The sequence below is a fragment of the Chelon labrosus genome (genome assembly GCF_963514085.1).
Source record: "Chelon labrosus genome assembly, chromosome: 2".
Classification (NCBI taxonomy): Eukaryota; Metazoa; Chordata; class Actinopteri; order Mugiliformes; family Mugilidae; genus Chelon; species Chelon labrosus.
This window is the reverse complement of record NC_140338.1, coordinates 22052471-22070987: the sequence shown is the minus strand read 5'-3', so window position 1 is coordinate 22070987 and position 18517 is coordinate 22052471. Positions and strand designations below refer to the sequence as shown.

General features: G+C 42.8%; 1 protein-coding gene across 1 annotated transcript in view; it reads left to right on the top strand.

Moving 5' to 3' along the window:
• The window catches only part of sorcs1 (sortilin-related VPS10 domain containing receptor 1), a 150615-nt gene that overhangs the window by 114613 nt on the left and 17485 nt on the right, over positions 1-18517 (top strand). Inside the window, exons 6-16 of the mRNA XM_084560697.1 lie at positions 686-750; positions 2091-2209; positions 2402-2491; positions 3965-4144; positions 5429-5575; positions 6434-6536; positions 8964-9040; positions 10139-10230; positions 10589-10696; positions 13847-13964; positions 17282-17415. Of these exons, the coding sequence (XP_084416823.1) occupies positions 686-750; positions 2091-2209; positions 2402-2491; positions 3965-4144; positions 5429-5575; positions 6434-6536; positions 8964-9040; positions 10139-10230; positions 10589-10696; positions 13847-13964; positions 17282-17415 (1233 nt within the window). The remainder of the gene's footprint in view (positions 1-685; positions 751-2090; positions 2210-2401; positions 2492-3964; positions 4145-5428; positions 5576-6433; positions 6537-8963; positions 9041-10138; positions 10231-10588; positions 10697-13846; positions 13965-17281; positions 17416-18517) is intronic.

Genomic DNA, 18517 nt, shown 5'->3' with positions numbered 1-18517 from the left:
CGCTTAAGTAGGCCATCGTATTCATGGCTGTGTTTCATCTGGGTAATCACCAATACTACCAATAAGTATAATGATCAGAAGCTGCGGTGGTTTCTGTGTCTCACTGCGTCTGCTTCTCATACCTTTCTCAAAGACCTTTTTTTTTTCCCCCCGCTTCACATTTATGTGTGTACTACCTGTCGACACATTCTCTCTTTCTCTCCCCTCCGTGTGTGTGTGCGCGCGCTCTATCTTTGCTTCTCCTCTGATCCCCCAGTCTTTTTAATACATATTTAATGCTGTAATGATTATATGCTATTCCATCTGCGGGCATCCCTACTGTAGCGGGAAAATCAATGGCTTTTCCTCTGCTAATGATGTCAGGAAATGTCTTCCTCCATCTTTCTCAGGGAAAAAAAAGGACCTTCTGTGCGTTCTGAACACTTAGATCACAGTAAACCTAAGGCCCTCTTTTCTTTACACGTTAAACTGCCTTCCACAATGAAGACAAAGACATGGCAATTCCTGCAGCCAATTCCTGCTGATGTTTACCACGACTACCATAGGACTTGACTTAACCCCTCTGTCTTTATAAATTTGTAGCCCGCGTTCTCTCAGGTCAGACAGCAGCTATAGTAGGTGGCATCTGCCCAAAGGCAAAAAGACCAACAGTGATGTTCCTGAAACACATTTGTCTGCCTTTCAGGTCGAAAATGGGTTTGGACAAGGAGCCGGGCTTAATTCACCTGGAAACCAGTATCGCTGAAGGACGTGAGTAATTGAATTCTGAGTTCGGCGCTCCATTTTCTGGTGCCTTTGTACTGTATTGTGAGAACTGTGCTAAACTAGATTGGAAGTGTGACTTGTGTGGACAGTTCTGGTGAAGGGTAATGCACAGAGACAGTGGAAATGACCAAATCTTGGAACACGTAACGACAATGGAGGGAAAAGTAATGCATATATTAGAATGCTTTTAGGAGCAGGTGATTTAGCTCAGTCGTGCTTGTGTGCGTACAGAGAAGTATCATGAGATTGAACGCTTGATTATTATGAGTAGATTCAATGCATTTGATTTGATTTTTTTTTTTTGTGTGCTTGTGTCGGATGTCAGAATACTTTAGTTCATTATTTAAATTAAATTATTCCTGAGCAGTTTTTGGACTTTCTGATGGTTACGTTGGGTGAGAGATGTAGTATCCAGATGCACTGACTTCTCTTTGTAGCTCTTGGAATTGTATGGAATTCTGCTACCATTTGAAAATAAAATACTGTCAATGACACCACCCCTCCATCTGGGTTCATCCAAGGATCCTAGCCTGCCATCAGTATGGTGAATTTGATGGGAGCAAAAGTCATATACAGTGTTTCCTTGAGGTGTATAGGAACTTTCTGTCAGCGGTGTTGGTCACTCTCATTGGTCTTCAAAGTTGAACTGAGTCCATCTTGGTACCTCCCCCACTTTAACATCTTCAAAGGTTTTTGTCTCCTATCATCACTACAACTCTGGTGGTCTTTTGTCGCCACATCACTGACCCGTGGGTACGCCCCTTAAGTAAAGACATCTCAACATTATTTGTTGTTATCTGGCTTTACTTTGAGGGAGAGCAATACACAATCGTTGGCATGTCGCTTTAATACTTCAACAATATTGTTTTTTTTTCCTCCCCTCTCACTTCTAAGTGTCCATGTCTCCTTTCTGTCAGAACACTCTGAGCCCAACACAACAGAGAAAAGCCAATCAAACAAACACGCAGAGCAAACACCAGTCGTTAGATGTTACAGTCACACGGCCAGAAACTATCACTATTGATCATGTGCGCACGGAGGAAGCCGACACATATTTGGCAGAAGCTAACATGCAGGGACAGGCTCTCTCCCAGTGCTGCGATTGAAGGCAAAGAAAGCAATTGGCCTTTCTGGTCATCTGTCATCCCCTCCAGCCGGCTCCTCCCTTACTGGGACCACTTTATTGACACGAGTAATGTAGGAGGCCAAACGAGGCCGCCCGGCTCTGGGTGAAGGCTGCCTCTCTTCATTGGCTAATACCATCCCTGATGCCATGGCTTGACGTGTGTTTGTGTGTGTCTTTGTGTGTGTGTGTTTGGGAGCAGAGGCGCTGTATGTCACCTGCAAGCTGCAGAACTGCACAGATGCCAACAAGGGCAAACCATTCCCCGGCTACATTGACCCCAATTCTCTGGTGGTGCAAGATGAGTATGTGTTTGTCCAGGTAGGTAATTGTCCTGTTTGCTCAGCAGTGTATGGGGGGAGAAAAGCTGTGAGGTTCTTCTAGGAAATTTTTCAAGGTCATGTTTGGAAAGGTGTTCTTAATGGACAATTGAGAGTCCCTGTGGTGTGAAAAATCTTTTTTTTTTTTATGTGTTTTCAAAATGTTTCCACTCAACGGTTTCACCACCTTAAGGTGTCAACTGGGGGGAAGCCAATCTACTACGTGTCCGCTAAAAGAGACGTCTTTACACCTATGAAGCTGCCCAAGTACACCCTGCCCAAGGTAACAAATACACCGCCTGATTCCAGTTGAAATAAAAAAAAAAAGAACTCATGAGATATTGTTGATTAAAAAGCAATACAATTATCCTTTATCGTAGAAGAAACTTTTTAGTGCTGCAGTTTTCTGGATTCAAAGGCTCACAACAGTACGCTGCCAGCTCTGTTTGTCTGTGGACTAAAGTTCCAACAAAAAGCTTCAGTTCATTGCCGTCTCTGCATGACACACTCCGCTATTTATGGGCAAATCAAGGCCAAAAGTAAGTCTCCCAGTGTATCCAGAATTATTATTCCGTGCCGCTCCGCGTGCGTGGCCTCGCTTGTCACGTCCCCATTGACAATTAAACATGTTTTATTCAATCAAGCCCTGGGCGTCCCGGTTGCCGCCAGCTCACTGCAAGGTACTACCGGCGCAGTCAGTGGTAGATGAAGCACAAAACCAAACAGCATGGCATCCGCTGCATAATCTCTGCCCAATAAGCCCGACAGAGAGTTAACGATCGCTGCATCCTCTTCGTTAAAATACATGAATACGGAGGGTGAAGCAATTCTGATTATTGACTATGATTAAGCTCAGCAGCAAGTCTGAAAAATATGTATACAATCTAAAAGAGTTTCTCATTAAGCTTTCACAAACCTGTATTCAGGTTAGAGGCTTTTTCATTTTGTACATTTCGCACAAACACGCTTAAGAGAATGTTGTCATCTTATATTGAAAAAAATAAAGTAACTAATAAGCAATGAACTGAAACGATTTATGAAAATAGAGCAACTAAAAGGTTCAGTTTCTTTAAAATTTGATAAGGGCTGTCAATAGATGAAAATCTCCAAACTGATTTCCATAGCAAACACACATTAACACAAAGTAATCACACTTTTTGACATCTGTTTTCTCTACCTGGAAGAGATAGTTTTCAAGCTTGTATTACACCAATCAATTTCTCAGCTGCTCAGAAAGCTCAGTTCACATCAACAGTAGATGCAGATTACTTCGTCTTTTGAACGGCAAGTTCATCTTTAAAGTCCTGCCAGATGGTTCTCTGGACAAGAACAATTGTTTTTGTTTCTACTTGTTTTTTTTCTTTTGGTGTCTTAGTCATTTTTGGCGCTACAGGGCATGTTACTGCCCCCTACTGGGTAAAGACATTTACAACGACCACACTTCAGACTCTGCTTTCTTTCCACAGCATCACTGCTGGACCCAGTGCCTTATCATTTTCTAAACTACAGGACGGGCAGAGGTCATAATAACAGAACATGTGTGTGCTAATCGCTCAAAAAGATAATTAGCTTATCGTTAAAAGGAATTTGTGTTAACTTTGACAGGGTGATTCTATCTATGAGAAATTTTATGCGAGCATAGAAATGTAAATTTCTCTGTTGGTTTATCAGAAATTAATTAGTGATTGGAACAGCCACATTGTTACAGACACTGGGAATACATTCTCGGAAGTCTTATCCTATCCATACCTCCCAGGACCTGCATGTGATCAGCACGGACGAAAACCGCGTGGTGGCGGCCGTGCAAGAGTGGAACCAGAACGAGACCTACAACCTGTATGTGTCGGACACGTCGGGCGTCTTTTACACTCTGGCTCTGGAGAACGTGGTCAGCAGCATGGGCCTGGAGGGAAACGTCATGGTCGACCTATATGAGGTAAAACCCATGTTTGCAGTAGCCTGGGGCGTGTTTCAACTGATATAGAAATATAAATAATACGTCTGTACTCAACTGGATAGTTCTACAACTAGATGCAGAGGCAGTTTGTTGTAAACAAATTAAACTCCGTGGCACTCAGATGATGTCAACGACTATGGCGCTGTTACTCTTCTGTCCATCACTGCATAAAGCCCACCCAAACTATTCGATTGGCCCACCACATCTTTACCGGAGCATAATCTGTTTCCAGCGGAGTGACTCCCGATCAACATTCCACCAGAAAACAAATTGTGTGCATAGACATTGGTCTGGCTTCCAAGGCTACGTTTGCAGCAAGAGGAATGACTCTGCTTTTGCTTTTCATTTTCTAGCTAAATAAGAGGCCTTGCTTGATCAGTGCAAGTTTATTACAAACACATCAATATTTCAGAGCTCTGAGGCAGAGATGATGAAATGCACTGGTTTTGTCATTTTGCGAAGGAACCCTAATGCCGTAGGCCTACCGCGTTCAGAGCACGGTGTGTGAATACAAAGCAGATTCAAAGTGCTGACATCCACAAACACAAAAAGGTGGATTGTGCCAGGGATATGGATTTTTTTTGCGAGGCTGAGATTATTTCTTGCTTTGATTAATAACTGCAGATATTAGTTCACAAAACGCACCTAATCCACAAAAGCTGAAAGGGTGTTAAAAGCCAATGTTGATGTTTTGGAAGTCATGGGCAATATTTTCTTTTTTCTTCAGATGTCGGATGAAACTGTATCTCTAAATCAAATAATTAGACCACTTACGATGCCGCTCATGTCTCTCTGTGGCCTCAGCGATACAATCAAATCCACTGTCTTGATTGAGGCCGCAACCCAAAACGTAGGATATGCTAAATCTCTCCAAGAGAGATTGAAGTGTCTGTCAATTACTAAAGTGGAGTTTCATTGCCTGATGCCACTGTCACCGACTCAATTTTGTATCCCCGAGCTATCCAGCAGGTCTCTGACAGTGAGTCAGATTCATTTAAGGCACACATCGATTACTCACAAGTCTTAAGGCGGTCGATCATTTCCCTATCGGTGTCTGTGGCTGTGTTTTTTTTTTTTTTTTTTGTTTGTGAATATAGAAGAGGTGCTCGTACGTGGCTGCACTGGCCCGAGGCGTGTGATTTACTTTGCAGTGGGCTGCATTCATTTTCTGCAGCATTAGAAAATATGAAAATGATAATATACTTTGGGAATATGAGGTCTGCCTGTGTTTCACTCGGAGCTGTTCTTTTTCTAATTTCCCAGGTAGCGGGAATAAAAGGGATGTTTCTGGCCAACAAAAAGACGGACAACCAAGTGAAGACGCACATCACCTACAACAGAGGCAGAGACTGGAGGTTACTTCAGGCCCCGAGCAAAGACCTGAGGGGAAACGGCGTCCACTGTGTGTTGGTGAGTCTGCGAGCCAGCCGCGCTCATATGTGTCTTTATATGCACGCGCTTCCGTCAAAGACGGGCCTTGACAGGAGTTGACTGATCCCAGCAGCAATGAGAGGCCGGACTCAGAAAGAGCAGCGCCCGTCAAAGCTGAGTGCTCCGAGGCTGCTGAGCTGAAAGGTCAGCCATTTTGATTCAGTCCAATAAGCTGACCTCCCATTTAAGAAACACAGAGAGAAAGAAGTGTCAGACAGAAACGCTCCTTTTTTCATCTGTCTTTCTTCCCTGAAAGCCTCGGAAAGTTGGGGGCTACTCATCGCCTGGTCGAGTTGTGTTTTTACTCGGGAGCCAAAGTTCAAGAAAATTTCAAGTTAAGACTATAACTGTGTGCGGGCCTATAGGAGAAGAGTGCTTTAATCCCACTACTGCGTACCTTACAACATCTCCGCCCCAACACATCATATATTTACACACACACCGCGTCACCTTTTTTTGATAAACCAATTAGAGATTCTGCTGCCTGCCTCCCCTTCCGCCCATATTACACAGTCATTTGTCAGGAAATGTCAAAGTTTTAATAAACCTCTAAACAGCCCGTCACAACATGGCCTGCACCACTGGCATTTTGCTGGCTGGTAATGAGAATTGTGTCGGTAAAGGTTAACCCAATCAAAATTAATGGTGAGGCCAGCCAATGGGGAAATGGTGTTTGTGATAAAACTTGTCGTGGATCCAAGTCCGGCGCGAAAGCCGTTTTATTCCGTAGTGTCTTTTTGAAGTTTTTTTTTTTTTCTTTTTTTTTTCTTTTTTACTGACGCTGCCAGCTCTGCTTGAAATTTTTGATCACAGACTCTCTTTTGTCTTTCTCTGCAGCCGTACTGCTCGTTACACCTCCACCTCCACGTGTCTGCGAATCCCTACACGTCTGGAAACATCGCCAGCAGGGACACGGCGCCGGGGATCATCGTGGCGTCAGGTGGGTGACAAGGAATCTTTTCAGGCTGACGTCTACTTTAAAAGCAAATCCCCCTTTTCTGACATTTTAGTCTGACCTATTGCATAGGAATTAATAAATAAACCCTGTAGTGCTTGGCTTAGCGGGTGTTTTGCAGACATTTTTAAGGCAGTGGGCTTAACCAGTCTTGTATTTTACGATCAGAACTGATCTGCTCGCGTTGCAGAAAGCAAGTCAAACTTTAAAAGAATGTTAATTGAATGCGTACTAGTGGGACGATCAAATGAGTTTTGTACAGTGCATTTTACTTAAATGTAATTCAATTCAAGACAACAAAAGAGACATGAAAAGACGTCAAGGCTGCGACAGTTTTCAAGTAACGCATGTCCCTTTATTTCACGTTCCATCCATGGATGCATTAGATATCTTTATTGTAACTTAGAGAGACAAGGACCACAGAAATCACTTAGACAGACAAAGCCCAAAGATATCTGTCTGCTTCTGTTAGCTGTAAATCTTGACTCTTAGCCGTGTTCTTCTAAGCCGCTGCATTTGGTTTTCCTCCTGCATCTGTATATGATGCCTTCACGTCTGAAAAGGGGCAAGTGGCACGACACATCGGCAGAAAGTACTAAAAAAAGGCATAATCCTCACGCTCTAGTTTTTAGAGTAACAGGAAGGAAAGCGGAGGCTCTCACTGACTCAGTGTAAAGAAAACTAAGAAAAGCAGGAATATGAGATCGGCAGCCCCCCGGGTGGATTCACACCTCAGTGATATTTACTCACACATGGACCAGCACTGTCAATAACACATCCGCACTTGCCCCGGGTGTCTGGTGAAGGCCAAGATTACGCTAAAAGAGTGAGTGTCTGGACCTTTTTGTGAAACGCTGTGAATGAAACGGCTTTCAATGAAGTGGGAATAGGACAACTGATGGATGCTGTTTGATCTCCGTCACTCATTCCAGTTACAGAATGGTTGAAATATAACGAGGAAAATAATGTTTCTTCCATCTGTGAATCAATGTCCAGCCTTAAGGGAAAAGTTGCTTTTTTTCCCCCATCCTGGGCCCTAATTTTCAGACATGTTCAACCATCATTTGCATCAGTTTTTTTTTTTTTTTTTACACATTTTACTGTGCAACACCAAGCAGATGTGTCATATACAAAAAGACAAGCAATGAAACAATAAATGGACACCTTTTACTCAAGAACTACCCACTGCAAACTTTCTATGCAATGAAGTCCTTGATATTTCTTGAGCTTCTCATATTCCTTCATTCTGATGATGCCTTCATTTGGGATTGCTACATCTCACTACAGCCCTCTTCTGTTATATATCCATACACCGATCAGGCATAGCATTATGACCACCTTCCTAATATTGTGTAGGTCTCTCTTGTGCCTCCAAAACAGTTGTGACTCATCAGAGAATGGACATGGGCCTTCTGAGGGTGTCCTGTGGTGTCTGAATTTGGAGGCCAGGTCAACACCTTGTGCTGTTTTTTCATGTTTTATGGGGTTATGGGGTGGGGGTGCCTCGTCTGGGGTGGTACATGTCTAAGTAACATTATGAATGGCAGGTCCAGCAGAACATTGACCATCATGTGACAATACAATGTCATTTACTTCACTTGTCAATGCTTATAATGTTATGTCTGATAATCGTTTTGTGGCAGTGAGTCTGGAGATTTGGAGATGAGTCTGCAGAAACTGAGAGCATGTGAAAGAGAATAGCTCTAGTTTAAAGCTGATGATTTAGAATATTAATCAGAATTAAGGTCTGAGCTAAAATTACAAACTCACCATGCATGTGTGTTCAGCCATGAAACTTGAGACATGAACATTGGTCTGTAACCAGTGTTCATTAAGTTTGGATAAAAAGATAAAGGGGCGCCGGAGAAAAGAATCGTTTCACTGAGCTCTTGTCTCACATCTCTGCAGCAGGGTGACAACATCATCAGCAGGTCACCAGAACGTTTTTTTTTCTGCCGTTGTGAAGTCACTCTCTGAAACGTTGGAAGTGTGGAGCAAATTATTTCTCGAGGAGGGTTCAGACCGGGGGACGACCGTACCGCTGAAAAACTGCCACCTGGCTCCAATTACGAGCCAAATTAAAGCAATTACAGCCGTCTGCACGGCGTTAGGAAAGCTCGTCTTAATGTGGTCAGAACTGCTGAAAGATGAATACAGTAATCTGGATTTATTGGTTAATTTAGGAGTATGGGCAAATGTCGCGCTGCACAGTAGCTCTTTTGGAGCGCTGTAATTACAACCCCGGTCTGCAGCTGCAGGCTGGAACCTCCTGCTGGATCACCCCCTGCTGCTCTAAATTCTCTCTTTATAAAGCTGGGCTGTATTTGAACTCATTTCCTGTATCTGCATTGCTCAGTTCCCTCTTCAAAGACTTACTTTTATTGGCTCTGTGAATGTGCGTCTCACCTGCAGGCTCCATTGGCTCAGAGCTGACCACCAGCAACGTCAGCGTGTTCATCACCTCGGACGCGGGAAACACATGGAGGCAGGTGAGTAATGACCTGCCGCTGAACTGTGAACTCAATTATTATAAACCACAATATGCTAATGCACTTATTTTTACCTGTTCCATTACCTTACCTGTTCCAGTTTCCACCATTGCATCTGTGGCTCATGCTGAAGCCAAACGTATGCCTCTGTGCCTAATCTACATCATAGGTACAGTGTAGCTCCGTAGCCTACGTACATGCGCCTTCCGCTGACCCAGACCACAACAAATTGGTCTGGAGAATTGGTCATTGGTCTGAAATGCATTTCCTCGTCTCTCAGAAGCTTCTCCCTCTTTCTTCCTCCTGCGCGCCATCTACTTTGACATGTTCTCTTTTCCGTGTCGCAGTGATTTCAGTAAAAGTCGCCGCTGTCTTGCATTTAACAGCTCCAGCTCCAACGTGAGCCGCTCAGTTCCAGCCGCCAGAGAAACTCCACACTTGTTGAGTAGCGTTTTAGCACCGTGATTAAAGAATTACGTCGGCACACCAGCGCGCAGCTATAACAGTGTGTGTCTGCATATTGTATATCCTTTGCAGAAGTGTAAACCCAGCTGTGGTTTGCACTCTCTTTTTTCATATTCGTCTGTCTGTGGGCAGATTGTGTCGACATAATAGCGTTGCACCTGTGCAAGATGCAGCGCTGAGGCTTTACAGGTGTGTAGTTGAGGTCAAAACGAAGGCCGCCTACCAGGAGTGACCTGAATTAATTATGGCCTCTGGTTCTGGTAAACACTTACAGTCAGAATTCAGCCTTTCTCAAGCAAACCAACTATCGTGTGTGACTATCATGGCTTCTGTCATTCCCTGATGGAGATCTCCAATGTAGTCAGTAAAATGGGCAATTGGACAACAAGGACCATCTCCCTGGAGCTTTTTACAGATTCATGGTCCTTGTTGTCCAGATATGCTCAGTTCTGTGTTACTCACTGGTAGGGTTAGGGGTAAGTTAGGGTTGGTAGGTTAGGGTTAGGGGTAAGGCACTTACAGAAGATGAAATGGTTAGTTTTGGGGTAAGGGGCTAATGAAAGATGTCAAAGACAGATCCTCACAAAGCTAGAAACACAAGTTATGTGTATTTCTTTTCTTTTGTTCCTGCAGATCTTTGATGAGGAGTATGCAGTGCTGTATCTGGACCAAGGAGGAGCCCTAGTTGCAATAAGACACACTCCACTTCCCATCCGGCACCTGTGGTGAGTCATTATGACAGAGACGCCATTTGTCACAGCATGACTAATTCCCTCAGAGGAAGCTCAGTCTTAAGTTAGTCAAACAAAGGCAAATGAGTTTGTCTTCGATATGCGAGGGCGATATGATTCTGGTCAGAAACCCAGCAGCTGTGGAAAATGGCTTCTTTGACAATCGTCATTCAATTTCACCTTTCCGTGTTTGAAGCCGTAATGAGTCTCGCTCTCAGTGATCAGTGTTCAGAGAGCAGAGAGCCTCAGCCCTGCGCGGAATATGAAATTAAGTTGTTAGAGAACTCTCCGGGTCATTAGCCTGTGCACACAGTCAGGGGACTAGCGCCGGCCCCTTGTTTTGTGTTCGCAGGTTGAGCTTTGACGAAGGACGCCAGTGGAACAAGTACAGCTTCACCAACACTCCTCTGTTTGTGGACGGTGTCCTGGGAGAGCCTGGGGAGGAGACGCTCATCATGACGTGAGTGTCAAACATTCAACTTGGAGATCTATCTAGTCGCACGCAAAAATCAAAGTGACGACAAATCAGCGGCGTACGCAAGTGTGCTTCCTGCCGCATTAACCTGAGCCTGTGCAGCTTGCACGGCTCCACTCAGCGGACTGCCTGTTTTCCTTTTCATGAATTAAAAAGAGTTTCTCTCACGGTCTACCCAACATCAGAACAGGCCGTCTACAGATTCTGATCACAGGAGATCAATGCTTCGGCAGCCAGCGACTGTGCATTAGAGGAAAATGATCAAACACGTCCAAGAAAAAAAAAAAAAAAAACAGACAAGGAAACTTTTCTTAAAAAAGTTTTAACTGCATTAAAAAGTGGGAAGAGCAGAAGGCAGATTTATGTGGACCCCTCATGTGTTCTTTCTCATTTATTATTAGAATAGCCCAGAGATGGAGTGCATGCATATGCTATGGCGCAGCGCTGCTCCCTTATTGCGGCAGAGATTTAAGAGTTTGGGACGCGTTACCAAAGGGTTTCTGCAGCCACTGCATCAATGTTTCATGACACCTGCCATGAATGACAGACTGACAGCGGCTGTGTATTCGGCTCTACAGGAGAGTGATAGTGGCACAGCTGGAGAGACGGAGCAGGGGAGAGGGAGTAGAAAACGCTCAGCAATATCCTTAACAAGAAGAGAGGGGGGGGGGGGGGGGGGGGGTTTTTGAGTGGAGGGGCTGTAAAATGATATTCAGTGAGAATAAGTTGTCGAGCACATAACCGCTCAGCTGGCAGACACACCATTCGTTCTCATAAGACCATCATGGAGTGTTTTCTTATCAATTTGTACTCATTTTTCCAGTAAGTGCCTGTCATGGTCAGTTGCCTCTGAAGCTAATTGACAGATTGATTGTGATAAATATGTTGTGGTATAAATGGCGATGGTAGTGGGGGGTCTGAGTGCGCACACACACGCAAAGATACACACACACACACACGCCCACTCAATTTAGCTGGAGATGGAATATTTATCGTAACCTTTGACTGCGTTTTGTTTCCGAGCATTGAAAACACACGGGTACTCCTGATTAACTGAAGCTTTTAGGAGGAACAAACTTTTGTTTTCGTGGTACATTTCTTTCTCTCTCTCTCAATATAAATCCCACTTAAAGACCAAAACCAGAACCAATGTCCACAATTTGCTGCGGGCCATTTTTTATATATTTTTTTTCCCTCCCCTTGCATGTCATTCCCGTCATGTTTCAAGCAGCGTGTGAAGTGTGCAGCGTTTGAACTTGTCTCTCAATCTTCCTTTCTTGTCTTCAGCGCACGACGGTTTCTGTCACTTTCGCTGTGAACAAAAAAAGATCAACACGATGAGCGCCTTCCAGCAGAGACTTTCTGGAAGAGTCTGACTCACTCGTCTCTATTAACACGTTTGTCAAACCAGGCTTTGCTCAGTGTCCTCTCACTAGCATCTCTCTCAATCTGAGTCTTCTCCAAAGAGCAAAGAGCTGGCTGCTGTAAAATAACAGGAGGAAATAATTGTATGCATATGGAATTATATCCTTCTGCGGATCAATACACATTTGAAGCTATGAGTATTTTTAGGATCGAATTGAATCGACCGCACTGCCTATGCTAATGAGAAGGATGTTTACATAGATAGTGGAAATGAGTACTCCACTAATAACTTTGGTTACATGCAGATGAATTATTTCCAACTTTTTTTTTTTTTGTTTGACCGTGAAGACACAGCCTCCCTCTTTGTTTTCTTCCACTAGCGTCTGAAAATTGCTCATATACAAAATCCTCTCATTATCCAAGTGTTTCTTTATGCTTATAAAGGGTGTTTCTCCTCCTGACTAGAAATGGATGTGTGCATGTATTTTCACTTATGTTTAGTTTAGGGCTGCATGGAGTTATTTTTTTAATTATCGATTAAACCAATGAACTCCCCCAAATTAACTTCTGAACTTTAATTCAAAGATGATTTGGCATGATTTGAACATGGTGCATATGAAGAAAGAACCCATTTCAAACTTTTACGTCATGATTTAAAACTATATTCTGTCATTAATTACCATAAATAGTGTTGAGTTTGATTTAACTGTAATGGGAAATACAACTGTATTATCCCAAATTAGGATCACCAACGAATGTAAAGCATAATATGCAGTACCGCGGCACGTAGACTACGCGTAGCTACGGCATTGGGGGTTAAGCCGTCGAAAATATTGATGCTCCATGTGACTACGCCACTAAAACACTAGACAGCGACTATAAATTGCACTTTAAAATGTTTGTGTATGCGAGAGACAATACAGCAGACACAGGGAAAACATGGAAACTCCGCAGAGAAAGCCCCTAGCCGTCCAGCAGGTTCAAACCCAGAACCTTCATGCTGTGATGTTAACCACTGCTAAAGGTTGCTTCACCCACTTAGAGTGTAATGTTAATGGAAATCTGTCTGGTTTAGTTTAATAAGTCTCTATGTGCAGAAACAAACAGATGGAGAGGAGTACTGCTGCCATCCTAGCCATTAGCATCTGTTCTTGGGATCACTGTTGAGTTCTTTTTTCCTAAAACAACTGATAAGGACGCAACAACAGCTCCCTGACCAACAATCAGACCACAATTCACTGGAGCAGTCCAAATACTCAGCGGCTCAGTTACAGTGGGGAGCGGTTTAAATTTTAGGAATCATGCAAATTCTACTTCATCTGGGATTTTGGCTGTTTTGATTTACTGGTCACATTACTGCCCTCCACAGGGAAGGTGCCTCTCAAGCGCCAGGGTCTCTGTTTAATGAAATTCCTCACTTTTGGTATTTGGGTTCAGACTTTTTAAGTCAACATTTCAACACTAATCAACATCAGTTATGAGCAAACGGTACCAGAAACATGACCCATATCATTTTTGGAATATTTTCATAACTGAAATATTCATTTTCATGTAACCATAATGATTGCTGTGTTGCGAATCATTTCCATGATGAATTATGCTAACAACACTTGTTGTCAGGCTCCGTTCATGTCAGTTTTGAATTTCATGTGGGACGTGTTCACATGGCAAGCAGCACAGAACATCACCAGCCATAATCATGCAACTCGGCTTCAGCTCCATCATGAGCCTGTTCTGTGGGTAACGGCAGCGTGTGTGGCTGTTTTCCAGGATATTCGGCCACGTCAGTCACCGCTCTGAGTGGCAGCTGGTGAAAATAGACTTCAGGTCCATTTTCAACAGGAGGTGCACAGAGGCGGATTATCAGACATGGCACCTACACAACCAGGTACGCTCCTCGCCAGCACGGGAATTTACTTACGTTTTTCGCACATCCTAAAAATGTTTTGGCCGCTTCGGCATGTTTTTGTAGAAGCTTTAAAATGTATGTGCTTTTAATGTAATGTGAGCTTTTTGATCTAATCAAAGACATGAATGCTTCATTTCGATACTGTAGAAGTGTTTCTTGTGTGTCATAATATTTCAGATCTTTGAAATCTAATTTACAAAAAAAAAAAAAATAATATGTAGGAGTTGAATGGATGGATTCTGAACTGATCTTCTTGTTATGTTGTGGCTGAAACCACGAGTATGCGAGTGGTTGTGAGCTGGAGGCCCACTGACCCCTTGGATCGGTGCCCAGTAGAATCAGAGAGATGAAGTGCTGCATCTATCAGTGCCCCAAACCTCTCCATCATTGACCGTGTTTACTTAAACAGTATTACTCGAGCTTGATCAGTCAATCTGATCAGAGATTCAATCTTAATGGGCGCGGAATTAAAGGGTCTGATCAGATATAGTGGATGTGTTTACATGCCTCCAAAACAACAAGTTTATTAATCTTCATGGGGAAAATAGAAAGAGTGAATTTATTCCGTAGACTATGTGAAGATGAGTGACATGACAGCCCCCAAAAAGTGAAGCCAAATCATGTTGAGCTCCCTTGATGGCTGTCTGCAGTACAGGTCATAAATTCCAACCCCCTAAATGTTAGCTGGCGGATATCAAATTATTTCTTCCCCAAAGACAGTTTCTATCATTTTATGTAGTTCTTATTACATTGCTTCCTCTCCAGGTGTTCATTTTTAAGTTTTGTTTTAAGTAGTCGTTTGAGGCTCTAAAAATGAGAAGTGATATCGTGGCCGCTGAGATTGACGGCTGCTCTCAGGGAAGCAGTCGGAGACGCGGCGTTAACTTTAACGGTTGGTTTCAATGAATGAGGCTCTGTGGTAAACTGGACTAACTGACCTATGAGCTGAAGGATTGTTGCAGATTTTGGGGGAGCTATATCTGAATATTAAATTTGTGGCACAACCAGCAGCAAAACAATAAAGACAATAACAATAAAAAAACTGCTTAGACCCTGGTTTCAAATGATGTCAAAATGGCAAGACAACAACCCCAAAGGACCTAGGGGCACTCTGGTTGGAATAAATCATACACTGGGAATGGACAGAGAGAAACCATCACACCAACTGTTTACATGGTTATTAGGAGCTGATCTTTTTCCTTTCAAATGGATTATCAAGGGTTTACACCACTTCAACCATTATCAGCTGACCTGGGCCTATACAAAAACAAGTGGCCGGTCTGCTTCTCAACATGCGCCCCGAGCCAGCACTTGAGATCAGATCTCAGTTCCAGTAGAATATTATAACAGCTGATGGATCTCTGATTCTGCCTACCACAATCAGCACCACATACAGCTGTTTGTTGCGTGTGCACCACAACTTTAGATTCTTGAAAAAGCTGTGAAGTGTTCCTCACTCATTGAAATGACGTGCGTCAAGTTATTATTCATTATTCATCACCTCCTCGACGTTAGTTATTTTCGAGACAAAGCTCAGATTGTAACTGAACCCTGAAAATCTAGATAGGCACCGCGATTTCACCGCTGTGCCGTTTGAAGCAGTGACAAAAAAACAAGTAAATAAAAAATCTCAGGTAAAAAAAATGTAAATAAAGACACTGGTCATTATTTAGGAAATGGGTAACTTAACTCCACGTGGCTCCTTGTACATCAGCAGGATTGCACGAATAATTAAGCACATTCTAATATATTATTAATAATTCTATATTAATAATTATAATATATATATAATTTTCAGAACAGAATCACAGTGTGCTCATTACATTTTAATTCAGATTTACATTTTAATGCAGATGTGACGGCCAATTTCCTAATAAATGATTTGTTTATTTTTGTGTAGGTGGTTTTTAATATGAGTCAGGACTCATTGTGTGTTCACACACCTCTGAATGTGGTCTGAGATTGGGTCTCTAATGTGCTCCCAATGCATCCTGGGTATGCACACCTGTACTTATAACTGACTAGTTGCGTTCAGATTGCCCCGGTTAATGGAAGGTCTGAAAGAAACCTCTGATTCAGTAACTATTGTGCTTCAGTTAGAACACAGAGTGATTACAATATTTAATGTCAGATCTGTTGACTTATGAACGCACCGGCATTCTCTTGCATAAACAAAATCCCTAAAGAGGATTAAAGTTTTTGACTTATTATTTCCAATTTATATGTCAGCTCCTCCGTGGGAAATGAAATGCTCTAAAGTCTGTGGAGCCTGTTAAAGTTTGCTTGAGCCGAGCCCCATGGCTAAAGTTAGAAGCCTCTCCACAGACTCCCTGACATTTCCTCCTCGTGCTTTGAGTGAGCCCGCCCCTCCTCCCCGCATACATTACAACCTGCTCCTCAACCTGGCCAGGCCTGAAGCCGAGCCAGACACTTAAAGGGAGCCTTTATTCATGGCCCACTTCTGTAATTGGTTTAGACGACCATATGCTTGGAGCAGGCTAGTGATCAAAACATATAGCATGGAAGATGACAAGAGTCCAAGCCAATTACAGGGCTAATCTGCCTAAACATAGAGTCAGTGAGGGTCCTCGTCTGCTGCTGCTGCAAAAAAAAAAAAATATCAACACCAGCTACAAACATCAGACTTGTTTGTGTTTGAAGACAGCTGTGAAAGTTTAGGACATTTTCAGGAGCTGGAGTTTATTTGGGGACATTTTTTTAAGTGTCTCACTACTGACATCTAATGCACAAAGGCAGAATGTGCTGGTGTTAAAAGGGGAGCGGCAGTGTAGGAAGAAGGACGCAGTGAAACATGCTGCTGATGTCTTCTCATTTTTTTTTGTGCTTCAGCTGATTGTATATTCACTCCCCACACACAGATGCACGACTAAATATGGATTGGCTGGTGGCAGCTTTTACAGTTGAAGCTACTTCTTATTCGTTGATTTCAATATCATAAAAAATAAAAATAAGAAATCCCCTAAAAAAAAAAAAAAAAAAAAAAAAAAAAAAAAAAAGAAGAAGTCGAGCAGCACATTCTGCAGTGTGACACAGAGGAACGGTTGCCGAGTTTGGAACAGCACTCAGCATGAGCCCGTAAATATTCACTGAACAGGGATGCACAAGGAGCTGAAGCAGACCGAGCAGCAGTGCTCTTCACACACAGCGTGATGCACACATGGATGCTTGTATCGTGTAAATTATTTATGTCGGCAAGTGTTACAAAAGCAGCTCAGTTTTTAAACTCCGCCTGTGTTTTTTCTCCTCCCGGCTCTCTGTTGAAACGGGGCCTGCAGGGTGAGCCGTGCCTCATGGGAGTGAAGAGAATCTACCGGAAGCTGAAGCCAACGTCCAGGTGCGTTATGGGAAAGGTGCACTCCGTGACGATGACTTCGGGACCCTGCGACTGCACAGAGGCCGACTTTGAGTGGTTAGTATGGATTCTTGAACTGTACTGTCGCATTTGAATTTCCTCTGAATGGTTGCTAAAGGGAGATTCCACCAAATTTTTACAAATTAATATAATTTTTTTTTCCATTATGGGTAAAATCTTTCTCTGCCTTTAACCCAATAGTTAATTCATGATTTACATTCATAATTGGGCATGTCTTCAGGTGGCTTCAGGGCTCATGTCCCAGACAGGTTATGCTGACCCCTTGTCTCAGATGTACAGTACAAGCGAAAAATAAATATACTTAGATACGTTTTCTAAAACTCAATTTCCCATGCTTTAGTTTACTTTTTACATATTTAAAGTGACTAAACGTACAGTTGTGTTATATTGAAGCCACTTAAGTTGTATTAAATTTACTGAAAGCTGCACTTAAAGGGGAATTACCGTTTTTTACAACCTAGACCTTATTTCTGGCATAAAATACGATCGTTTACTCACCCATATAACTTTGGTGTCATTCGGACGATATTTAGACCCGCGTATATCTATATAGTGGGAGTGACTGGAGCACTAAAACGCAGCCTCTAAATAACGCATTATCTGCCGCGAAACTTACAATATTTTGTTATGATACGCTAGTGCTATCCTCCATTGAGTCCGGAGTTACCCGTTATCTGTACGCGGAAGCGCAGCAGTTTATTGTTCTTTGGCTAGCTGTTCCTCCTCCTTTCAACGAGCTCCTCATCCGTATACTCTATTTATTATGGACGTCCGTACCGTTTTGAACCAAAGTCGTCGTCCACAACCTCAGAATTGGAAAAATATTCAGCCATGTTGCAAAAAACTAGCAGTAGCAAATTACAGGTAAAAAAGGCGCTCGGGTTAGGTTAGTAGGTCAATCTACAGACCCCGGGTGATGATAATAGGTAACTCTGGACTCAACGGAAAACTAAACAAATACATTTTTAATACTAATTATACATGCAAAATGCATGTGCTGGAAATATGGAATTAATATATTCAGGAATGGTTTCAAAAAAGTGTTTTGCATGTTTTCTCTTTGTTTGGAACTTAAATTATGTAGTGTAGATATTATTACATCTTAAGATCAAGCAAATGACGCACCAGACATTTAGTT